At 37.6% G+C, this 12,033-nt stretch overlaps 1 protein-coding gene across 8 annotated transcripts in view; it reads right to left on the minus strand.

Moving 5' to 3' along the window:
* Positions 1-455: 455 nt before the first annotated feature.
* brsk1b (BR serine/threonine kinase 1b) overlaps positions 456-12,033 on the minus strand; it is a 30,663-nt gene continuing 19,085 nt past the window's right edge. For 4 of the 8 annotated variants that reach the window (XM_087244701.1, XM_087244699.1, XM_087244702.2 and 1 more), the window contains 7 exons: positions 10,400-10,460; positions 9,299-9,587; positions 8,976-9,024; positions 6,387-6,510; positions 6,073-6,286; positions 5,906-5,995; positions 456-3,661 (listed from right to left, as the gene is read on the minus strand). In XM_087244701.1, coding sequence (XP_087100827.1) covers positions 3,444-3,661; positions 5,906-5,995; positions 6,073-6,286; positions 6,387-6,510; positions 8,976-9,024; positions 9,299-9,587; positions 10,400-10,460 — 1,045 coding nt within the window. In that variant the 3' untranslated portion in view covers positions 456-3,443. Of the gene's footprint in view, positions 3,662-5,905; positions 5,996-6,072; positions 6,287-6,386; positions 6,511-8,975; positions 9,025-9,298; positions 9,909-10,399; positions 10,461-12,033 lie in introns of all 8 variants that reach the window. The other 4 variants (XM_087244700.2, XM_087244697.2, XR_015480965.2 and 1 more) reach the window with 3 other exon arrangements.

Raw genomic sequence — 12,033 nt, forward strand, 5'->3', positions numbered from 1 at the left:
CATTGTGAAGTAAAATGTAGTATATAATGCTTCAGAAATTATAAACATTGTCAGCACAATAGCCTAGTGTTTAGCACACTGACATATGGTGCAGTAGCACTTCAAGCCGTCCTGAGTTCAAATCCTGGCTTGAGGACATTTCCTGTTTCTACCCTTTCTCTCTCTACCACTTTGTTTTCAGTCTGAAATACTGTCCTATCCACCTAATAAAGGCAAAAAGCTTAAAAAACTAATCTTCAATATAAATAAACTATACACAAAAAAAAAACTCAAAAGAAAAATACTGACTGTGAATTTAAACAACTTTGTCATATATTTTGTGTACTATATCATAGGGAACTATAGCTCACAAATTCTCTTAAAAATTATATTATTTTGAAAATTTGAACTAATATGCAGATGCTACAACAAAAAAGAAAGGTAAAAAAGGAGAGCAAAAAAAGCTGCATAACAGGTTGTTTTTGTATTGTTTATTGTTCTTTATCACAGGCAATAACAATAGTGCACTTTCATTTTTTTGTAATTATAACACAGACATTTATTTTCTCGTCATTATTTTTTTCCCTCCAATTTAATGACTTGCATTTCTTATGAAAAAAGTTCCTACTGTGCGCAATGGGAAAGAAAGAGTACAGCTTTACAATCTTAAGAGGAGTAATCAGTAATGACGACAAAGATAATCAATAATCATCAGGTGAATATAGAATGGATAAAGAATGAAGATATGAGTAATATTTTCTGTTTACAATGAACAGAGATGAAGGGGGAGGGGGTGAGCATACACTGGGGACAGGCAGGGCGTATGTATATAATGAGAGACGAGGGAAGGAGATTGGTCTAAAGTATAATTCTATGATCGGGAGCGGAACGAGGTATATAATGTATGGTAAATAAGTGAAGAGTAACGATACATATGAAATGTGATACGTGTGCTGTATGCGTGAGGCGAGTAACTAAAACAGAATCTCATTCAGTGCATAATGTGAAAGGGAGGGGGAAGGGGGACGGGGACACACAGAGCGGGAGAGCGTCATGATCAGAGAAAGTGTGTGGAGTGTATTTCACATTCACTCAGAGCTGGACAGACAGTCTGTATTTGCACACTCCCAGACTTACCCTGCCTGAGAACTAACAGAACTGAACACGCACACATCGTCAGGGTTTTGCTCTGGCGTTTCCTCTGCCTCATGACCGGGCATATTTGAGAGCGCACGTGCTTGACCGTTTGGTAGATGTGGATTTAAGGCATTCATAGTGTACTAAAACAAGGACGTACTCCTTATTATATCTGCTCCTAAACATTCAACAGTAGTGAAGAAAAGTCAATGTGCTATTCGAAATCAATTTAGGAAGACGCAGGAGCTGCTGGATGACAAAACAGTCCTCGTTGTCGTTTCCGCTATGCTATTTTTGGGTAGAAGTTAACGTGATGGCTGCAGGATGGTGGCAGAGGGAGGACCAGAGCAAAACCTTGCTTTGCATTTAGTGCTCTTTGCGTCAGGAAAAGAGTGGACTGGAGGGTGAAAGAGAGAGAGGCAGGGGGGGGCTTTACGGTCAGATTCTGGGCTTCAGGGCCAAGACTCATTGGAGAAAGAGCTTTTAAGTGGATGTTCAGGATCAGGTTCCTTCCATTCACAACCGTAATGCAGTAAAAAGCCCTGCTGATCCTGAGTCTGCACTTAAGAGAGCACTTCACCCATTCCCGTGGGTGGGCGAGGAAAGGGACAACTATTTGTTTGAATACAATTCTCTTTTTAGGACAGTGCATTCCAGTTTCAAAGTCCAGTTATCATTCATTTTGTTTCATATTGTCAGTTTTGAGTCTTTTTGTGTGTGTGCGTGTGTGTGCATGTGTGTGAAAAAGACAGAATACTGCTCGCGTTTCGTACGAGGGGCTGGCCTGGTACATACGAGTCCGAAACTTTGGGCTTTTGTCTGGGTAACATTCTCAAAGATGGAGAGCGAACATGGAGGGCTTCATTCTCGTTCCCCTGTTTGTTCCTCGTCTTCCATAAGGTTCACTTCAGTCTTTAGGTTTACGTGCATCCTGGAGGGCTTTAAAATGTTCTCCCTGTGGGAGACATCCAAGGCATGGAGTCATTGCTTGGTTGATTTTTCATTACTCTCCAGTTTTTCTCCTTTGTGAGTTGGCTTCTGTTTTTATGTGATATGAAATGAAAATGAGACAGGAAACTACTGAAATGTCTTTTAGAGGACTTTTGCAGCATTGTTAGAAGATATTTGGGAACAAACAGAAATGGGTCGTTTTTTAAACGATTTTCTAAATTGTAACCTGTGCGATTTTTATTTTACCAGCCTGAACATTTAGCAAACAATCCATCAAATAAATAAATAAATAAATAAATAAATAAATAAATAAATAAATAAATAAATAAATAAATAAATAAATAACGTGTTTTAAAATCAATAAATAGTTCAACATTTCTATTTTTGTTTTTTTTCACATTCACTTTTTTTCCATTTACTCAATGGAAACATGTTATTTCAGAATATAACAAAAATATAATCTAAACAAGAAATGGAAAAACAAATGATGGTTAAGATGGCGAAGGCATATTTTTTCTTGTCTAATTGTAGGACACAAGAGCACGACAGGCTATTTCATTCCTCTTGTTCGGTCTGTGTTTGAACATGTCATAGGAAATCTCTAAGCCTCTGTGCCTGTTTAGTGAGTGGGGTGGATCTGGTATAGTCTGAGAACTGCCATGACTTACAACAGCCCAGTTTTGACAACATTCTCCAAGTGTAGCTTCCGGTGGCCATCTTTCCACTGCATATCTTTCAGTGACCGATTTTTAGGATCTACAACAACACAGGCTATATCTTCAACACTTAACACACATCCTCAGATCATGAGGGTATAGTCATGTAAGACTATAATTGCATTTTGTGATACAAAATTTAATAATAAAAAAAAGTTTTAGAAATCCTTTTTTTGTGCTCCAAGTGGTGTTAAGAATGAAGAAGGTCCTGCTTTTTGCCATTCTGTTTGCTTTTCTCTACCTTAAGCAGCTTATTCTGATTTTTCTGATGATCATTGCTTATAATGACGATGATGGAGATGAAGATGATGATGATAAGTTTGAGAGACATTCTTTTCTGTCCCATGGTTTGTCTAGTTTGTTGCCATTAGATCACTTGAGCATTGATCCTTCTTTGTAGTGAACCGAATAATTTGTTGCTGGGGTTTATATTTCACGTTTGTAAATGCTTAGAATCGGAAAAACGATATTATAATTTTTTCTTCTGACGATGACTTGCATGTAAGAACACTTCCGTGTGAACAGACTCCTGACTTGTTACAGTTGGATCCCAGGGTGTGATGTGAAATTCAGGGCTAAGTTTACCTGTCGTTGTGTGTTGTGCAGATGGACCATGAGCGACTCGTGTCAACCCCTTTACAGCTTGTCTGATTAGTTCACTTAGGGTTGAGACTGGGTCCCATTTGAGGAAAGGAGGCGAGTTTTATCTTTGCCAGATCCCTTCCTTTGTAGTACACTCACGCTACCACCAATACTGCTCCCTTCTCCTCGATCGGCGCGCTCTGCCCGCTCCCCGCGATCACCTCCGCCCTCCGAGCGACGAGAGTTCTGACGGGTCGGTGTGCTGGGTGGACGGGACGAAAGCCCATTCTTCTCATCTGCAAGGAGAAAATAACAGGAACCATCAGAGTGTGATTTGTGCTTAAAAACATTTTTTTATGTCAATTTAAAAATCAGGGTACACTATCTGGTCACAATTTAGTTTTGGATTTATACTTTAATACATCAGGGATTTTATTCTTAAAGGTGCTGTGTGTAAGTTTTTGACTTTTCTAAAGAATAAAATACCATAATATGTTTGCAGATATTTAGGAAACATGCTAAGTGAACATTCTTGTTTATCTGAAAAACAATGCTGAAGTCAGATATTTTGCTGTGAAAATATCTGTTATGTGACAGCACGTCTGTCTTTGGTTTGTTTTTTATAACCCACCCACTGCCAGTTTAGCCAATCATATTTCAGCACCCCAGATTGCCTTGGTGAAAACTACGAATTATTCAGTCATTCATTCAATCAGAAAGGCTCTCATAGCATGCACCCGTGAACGAAATGCGGCCTCAGTAGTACAGTAGCAGACTTCGATATGAGATGCAGATTCAGAGTTCCACATATGGAATTAAATAATCAGTAAATAATATAAATATTACGAGCGAAAACATTAGGTGAGCAGGTTACATAGTAACCCATGTCCTAACAACATGCTAAGTGACGAGAACTGCAGTGACGAGCAATTTGGTTGTTTGCACCAGATGAAACAAGACAGAAATTTAAATACAGCCATTTAGAAGCACAGAATATGCACTCACTCACAAAAATATAAGATTTATAATCTAAGTAATACATATTAAACCTCTTTAACATTAAATATATTAAATGTAGATGCTGAATAACTAATATGTGTTGGCCTGCACTGAGTTCTAAAGTTTAATTTTCAAGATCTGAGGTGAACTATCTGCTTCTGCGTTCAGTGGTAAGGCATGTAAAATGCATTCAAAATCACATTATTAGCATTTAACACTGAATAAAGAACGTGAGGTGTACTTGAGGTGAGCATTGTCTGTTTTCTGTTGTTCAACTGCAAGCTGTTTCAAATATTTCAATTTGAGTTGTTGGTTAGGACAAAAACTCCTTTTAATATGTAAAACATTCCTTCTATTGCGTGATGTAGCTTTTATTTAGAACACGAAATCAGCCTTTAGACTCGATAGTCAGGTTCGCTTCTGCTGATCGTTAATCTGGCAACCTGCGCTTGCGTTTGTTTTGATCTAGGAGTCCAATATCCAGTTCAACCACTGGGTGTAAAACTTATATACAGCACCTTAAAACTAAGCTAATATCCCTTTTGTTATTCAAAAAAGTTAACTGATTAATGAAGAAAAATATTTCTTATGTTCAGTTTTAACTAACTTTTAATGTCTAATGTTTCATTAAGTTTAACTTGGTTTAAATATACTAAAATAACTACAACTAAACTAATATATAGATGTATGAATAAATATTTAAATCAAACTAAAATAAACAGTTTAACAAAAGGTATAATAATATACATATAAAGGTATATAATTAAACCTCAATGAAAGAAAAGTTTAATGTTGTGAGAGTACTTCACTGACAATGTAGTAATTAAATAATAGACAAGGAACAGCTCATCCTATTCAATGCAGTAAATAAACATGAGCAAATCAGGTCACAAAAAAGCTGGGTCAATGGTGAATAAATGCAAGTAATCTTCTAACACAGTAGCAAAATGGGTTAAGGCATCAGTTTTGCGTTATTTAATAAAATGGGCAAATTTCAGTAAACTAACCACCACAAACCTTAGCAAATCTCATAACATGATTCATTAAAATACTTTTTCACAAAACCTAAAAATGCATATGCAACAGTGTCAGCCACAAAAATAATGTCATGGTTTGGCATGTTTCACTGCATGTCTTTGTTTTTTAGTGCCAAATAGGGTTTGCACTGGCACAAGCTTTTTCTAAAGGGATAGTTCACCACAAAATGAAATTGTACTTACCCCTTACTTGTTCCAAACCTTTGAGTTTCTTTATCTGTTAAACATTAAAGACGATATCTTGAAGGAAGAAAAACCTGTAACCATTAACTTCCATAATAGAAAAACCAAATACTTTGAAAGTCAATGGTTACCGTTTTCCAGCTTTCTTCAAATATCTTCTATTATTTGCGACATACAACTGAAAATCTGCGAGGTTTAAAACAAAAAACGGGGTAAAGTGACTGAGGACTGAATGTTCAGTCTTGGGTAAACTATCCCTTTAAGTTTAACTTTTCATGCAGGAGTACATGTTTGAGTGTAAGTGTAGTGTTCAACATTTACCTGCCAGTGCCTGCACAGACGGCTGGTCATGTGTGCTGAGAAGCTGAGCTTGAATGGTCTCTACCACTCTTTTAAACCTGCGACTAGGACCTGCAAAACAACATTATCACATTAACAGAAAATATACCTTGAGCGGACATGTAAAACAGGTTCATCTTTTAAAATACCTGATAATAGAGTAAAGGTGACGCTGTAGATGCCTGTCTCCCTCCTTCCCTCCCTCTCTCTGTCTTTGTCCCTCTCACGTTCTCTTTCTCCCTCAGAGAAGGCGATGTCAACCTGAAATTTGACTGGCTTCTGGAAGACAGACGGACCTCCGGAGGACTTGTACTCCGCCCGGAAACTTGTCTGAGAGATGACACTGTGACTCAGGGAGGGGATCTAGAGGAGAGCAGAGACGCACATCAAAGTTTCAATCTTCAAACAAGTAGGAACAAAGAAGAGGAAGATGAAGGGGAAGAGGAAGTGAAATACTACTAACGGATAGAAAAGCATGGACGATGTCAGCCTTGATGGAGCTTAGAGGTTTGTCTCTGATCACCACAAAAATCTGCTCTTCCCTCTCCAGACTGATGAAATTTCCGAACCACGACTTCTTTGCCAACCTAAAAAAGTGAACACAGATGCAAATATATGCTAACAAACACACATAAACATTTATTAAATACTCATAAACACATATAGTATGTATTATTGTTATTGTTTCATGGCTGCTAATGTGCAAAGGACACATATTAGGGATGTTTAAATAATTGATTATATAAGAGGTTTATCAGTAGAAAGAAATACAGAAATTAATCCTGTAAGAGTGCAAATAATACAGCAAATGTGAAGCTCATCTGTCTTTATTTCTGAGTACACTTTCAGAGAAAAGTAGACAAATATGCTTAAAAACAAACTATTTTTCTATCTATAAACTAACAAATGATATTGAGGCCCAATTCCAATTCTACCCCTTAACCTTTCCCCTTACCTCTAATTAGGCGGTTTTGAATTTGATTGTGCGGGTAAAAAATGGCATAGTCGGGTTAACAAAATTTGGGCGGTTTTGAAATGTAAATTTTAAATGCAGCTTATTTAACAAAATACAACAGTGTGCTCCTACTCTCTTCAATTAGTAGTGACCATTGCATTGCACAAACAGCGTGTGCCCACCCACGAGAGGAGATGAAGGAAAGTTCTGACTGCCTGAACAAATTTGACTCCCCTTCGCGTGCACGTGCATCACACAGCGCCTGCAGTTAAAATTACCGCGATTTATCACAACACTTTTACCTATTTTTTTTTCTAGGATTGAAAGCAAGAATAAACATAGAAGCGTTGTCTGACGAGCCGCACCTAATTATGCGCAAAAGAATTTAAAATGACAAATGGGACAAATTTACACCCCATTTTGAAAGTAAAACATACTTTAATAGGTAGTGTAATCTACACAACATGAGTGCAGTGTGTGAGTGAGAGAGAGAGTGATCCAGTTATGTTGTGGTTCTCTAACTGCCGGTGTTTTTTTGCTGTATGGTTAAAAATTATTACAGTTAAAGTAACTAGGTTAATTTTGATTTTAAAACATTAAGTAAATAAAATATTAATTTAATATTTTGGGCATTTTTTGTGAGTTTGGGCGGGTTTTAGACAGCTTTTAAGCTGAAATGCAGATTTGTGCTTTTGCGCATCTCTTTTTTCGCATATCCGCCATTAGCGTGAGCACTCCTGCATGAGCGCCGCGAGTCGGGCAAAATCAAATGCCGAATTAAAACTTTTAAAAATCTTGAATCAATATTGGAGTTACTTTTGCATGCTGAAGGAAGGACGACACCATGGCTGAAGTATTTCTGTTAGACAGATAATGTTCTGTTTTAAACTTTAGCTTCATGCAGAGCTGATGCAGATGTTCTTGTTACAAATGAGCTATATGCACAGGCGTGTTGTTCAGCCACTGAAATCTTCGGGCGAAAGATTAATGTGACTATTTTCAGTTTCATAAGGGCCTTTTAAAGCATCGATAATGTAGATTTATATTTAGATTGACAACAAAACATCAGTAAATAACGCTATTCTGCCTAACCTGCTTTACTGAGCTGAAGTTGCTGTTATATTCACATTGGGTCATTTCTAAACAATGACAGCCAATGACGCGCTTCCCATATTGTTTACCATGCTAATCTGAATATTCGCTCTGAAATAGCATGTAATTGTGCAAATTCTTGCACAACACCGAGCCAAACACTACATACACTTCTAACTGGCGAATGACATGAACTAGTGGGTTGTCTGCTGTCGTGTCGCGATGCGCGCGTTTACGATTTCAGGAGGCGTGGCTTTGAAACACAGTCCCTCCCCTGCCATCCAAAGCTAATATGCTAACCTTTTAGCAATATGGCAGATCACCTACCGCACTTTTAAACATCACAAGCTTTATAATTAGGTTATTTATAATAAATTCTGTATTCTACTGAATTCTGAATTTTGCAAAATTCAATACTGAATATGAAGTATAAAAATAAAAGCTGTTTGCCAAGTATTACATTTAACAGTACATATACAGTATATACAGTTTAAGTCGGAATTATTAGCCCCTCTTTAATTTTTTGTCTTTTTTAAATATTTCCCTAATGATTTAACAGAGCAAGGAAATTTTCACAGTATGTCTGATAATATTTTTTTCTTCTGGAGAAAGCCCTATTTGTTTTATTTCAGCTATAATAAAAGCAGTTTTTTAAATTAAAAAAACCTCTTTAAGGACAACATTATTAGCCTCTTTCAGCTATATTTTTATTTGATAGTCTATAGAACAAACCATCGTTACACAATAACTTGCCTAATTACCCTAACCTGCCTAGTTAAACTAATTACCCCAGTTAAGCCTTTAAATGTCACTTTAAGCTGTACAGAAGTGTCTTGAAAAATATATAGTCAAATATTATTTACTCTTATCATGGCAAAGATAAAACAAATCAGTTTTTAGAAATGAGTTTTTAAAACTATTATGTTTAGAAATGCGTTGAAAAAATCTGGTGTCCTTAAAACAGAAATTAGGGGAAAAAATAAGCAAAAAAGACTAAATACTTACTCTGGGCTGGACTCTGGAGTTAAACTGGACATGTCTTCTGACGTAGGAACTATCGAAACAAGAAAAAGATAAATAGTAGTAATAAATCAACATTTTTGCAATGATATTTGACTCAATAATAGCAATAATCCGCTTGTTAAGCCTGACATCACTTTTTCCAGGCTTAAACAGTTGCAGTAAAGTAAATATTTTTTAAAGATTAGCATCAAATGCATCAAATGTTAAGATAGTTCTTCACACGAGTACACGCTTGCACCCAGAACAAGTTTCCTTTACGTCAAGACTTTACAAGCAGACAGGAAGTGGACAGATGCATTTCTCACCCTGTAGCCTCCGGCGGTGGAAGCGTGGCGAGCCCAGCAGGTTGTTCTTGAAGGAGTTGAGGCGCGTCCTCCAGTGGGCTGAACTACTGGCAGCCATTCCACCACTTCCCCCAGGACTAGAGGGTGGGGTGAGGGACAGGGAACCACCACCCACACCACCACCACCACCTCCTTCAGCCCGCGAGGAGGACGAGGAGGAGGAGGAGGAGGGCGGGGTGGGAGGGGGGTGCTGGGGGTGGTGCACAGGGGTCCCCAGAGGGGTGGGGAGTGGGGAGCCCTGCGGGGTAACCTGCGACACATGGGCAGAGTTAGGATAGATGGTCTTAGTGACAGACTTCAGGACAGAAGGAGCAGGGAAGAAGAAGCGAGGGATGGGGGACAGGAGCGGAGAAGGGGAGGGCGAGGGGGACGGGGGAGTCTGCAGGGGGAGGGACTTCATAGACTGTAGGTGGGGGCGGTCAGAAGCTGCTTTTGTGGGCAGAGTCTGGGTTTTTTGCTCAGGCGCACGCTGGGACGCCCGGGGTGTGGTGGAACTTCCAGCTTTGGGGTCTTTGGACTGGGTGGCGGAAGCAGAGGTGACTTCAGTTTGGCTGAAAGTGAAAACTGGGCTCTGACAGGTAGGAAGAGAAAGGACAGAGGGATGGAGAGGGAAAGAGGAATGGAGAGATGGACACAGCAATGGTCATGAGCGTTAATGAGAGCTATGGTATATGATCATTAACATTAGCATTGAAACTGTGAAGAGTTAGCAAAATGATTCTCTTTGAGAAGCACGTGAAAGTAGAAATTAGTAGACAGTTGTTAGCTCATTCACTAGAGTGCAGAATGCAAGTTAAAACTAGGTAAATATACCTGTGAGTGTGTGTGCACGTGTGTGTGTGTGTGTGTGTGTGTGTTTAGTGTGAATAATGGCTCCAGTATGAGGACAGTATGAGATAGATGAACATAAAAAGAGGAGCTGAATGCATTTCAGCTTTGCTATTGATACCACAATAACAAAAACAAGCACAATACGTTTCACCATTCGTCACTGAGCACAACATAGTAGTGTTTTACATTGTATACAACATAGATATGGTCAAAAACATGTGGGTTACTTACTCGAGGGCTGCTGAGGGGGCTGGATGAGAGGCCGGTTGATGCTCCACTAACAGACCGAGACCTATGAGAAGAGCGACACGTGTCAGTAAAACCGTCCTGATGTACTACAAGGAAGATCAAAGAGCAAACCACTGTGACATCATTTGCAAAAAAAAAGAGGCGAAATTAATTAAAAAATTTTTTTAAATATTTTATTCAAACTTTTTTTTTTAAATACAAAATCAATACAAAGTAAATCCACTGCTATAAAGCTGAGCTTATTTTGGTTCCAAAGAGCGTATCCTATCAAGCTAAATAACTTGATACAATTAGTTTAATCCAATATGCTCACAGCTCACAGTTCTTTTACATTCTTCATTATGGGTAAAAGAAGTTTAGACCTGAGCAGCAGTTAAGAAATCATCTGATCATAGCGATATGCATATTAGATCTGCATTTCAGCAGTCAAGTCACCCTATGTTAAAAAATACAGCTCTTTTTATAATAGACTGAAAAAGGTAATCCTTAGCTATTAAATCACCATCAACCTAAAGGAATATTAAAGTGATGACCAGCTAAAGGAAACTGGTCTAGAATGTTTTGGCATGCTTTTTGAAATCCCTGATTTCCCAATTCTTTAAGACCTTCACCCCTTAAATGATCAACAAAAACACTTGGACTTTATTGTGAGCATAGATATACTTTTTAAGAATAATTTGCCTCCACTGTTAGCACTATTTTTTTGTATTATGAATATGTGTCCAGCAAAAAAATATTTTTCATTCATTTGATCAATCTTTAATGAATTAAAGGCACTTTACATGCCATGCAATGACCACAGGTTGCCAGACATGCTGCCTAATAAAAGCAGCATCAACCAAGACAAATAATTATACTGTAAACAATAAACACAAATACTCTTAGAGACCAAAACTATAAGTTAAAAAATGATTAAAACATTTTAATCTATAACATTATTACACATTAATTTCTTGTTTATTGTCTAGAATTCTGAGTATTTCATATGTAAAGACAACTTTGCTTGATCATTCATGTGCACAGAACTCTGATACAGAATTATGATATTTCTGACTTGAAAGGCACATGAGATGCTGCCGGAGACAGGATGTCGGCAGCCACGCGTCACTAACTATCATTCAGAGGTTAATTTATTCACAACCAACAAAAATAAAAACATGTAAGATATAAGAAAAGATAAAAGATAGATAAAAAACCAAGAAAAACTTTGTCAACTAACATGTACCATGAAAAATGCCCATTGCAGTTGCCAAGAACTCTGCCACTGACTGGAACGAAGTGCACAAGGGCTCTTAACTTATTGTTTACAATTTACAAAGTCAAAGATGTAGAAGGTGAATAGTGTTTAAGAATAAAGTACTCTATGTTCTGAGTCTAACATACACAGAAATTAGGCTTGTTCAGTTTGAATATATAATAAAAGTAGAATTAAATACAAACTTTTACTATTTCAGCAAATTTACATTGGATTGTTCTTGCTTATTGAATAAATAAACACAAATGTACAGTAAAATCAACACATAAATTTACACTAAAATATCATCTGATAAAAAATCTGCATCTGAAGACCTGTTCACACCAAGGATGTTTACTAAAAAATAGTTTATTGATAACAA

The sequence above is a fragment of the Danio rerio genome, chromosome 3 (genome assembly GCF_052040795.2).
Source record: "Danio rerio strain M-AB ecotype USA chromosome 3, GRCz13ab, whole genome shotgun sequence".
Lineage (NCBI taxonomy): Eukaryota > Metazoa > Chordata > Actinopteri > Cypriniformes > Danionidae > Danio > Danio rerio.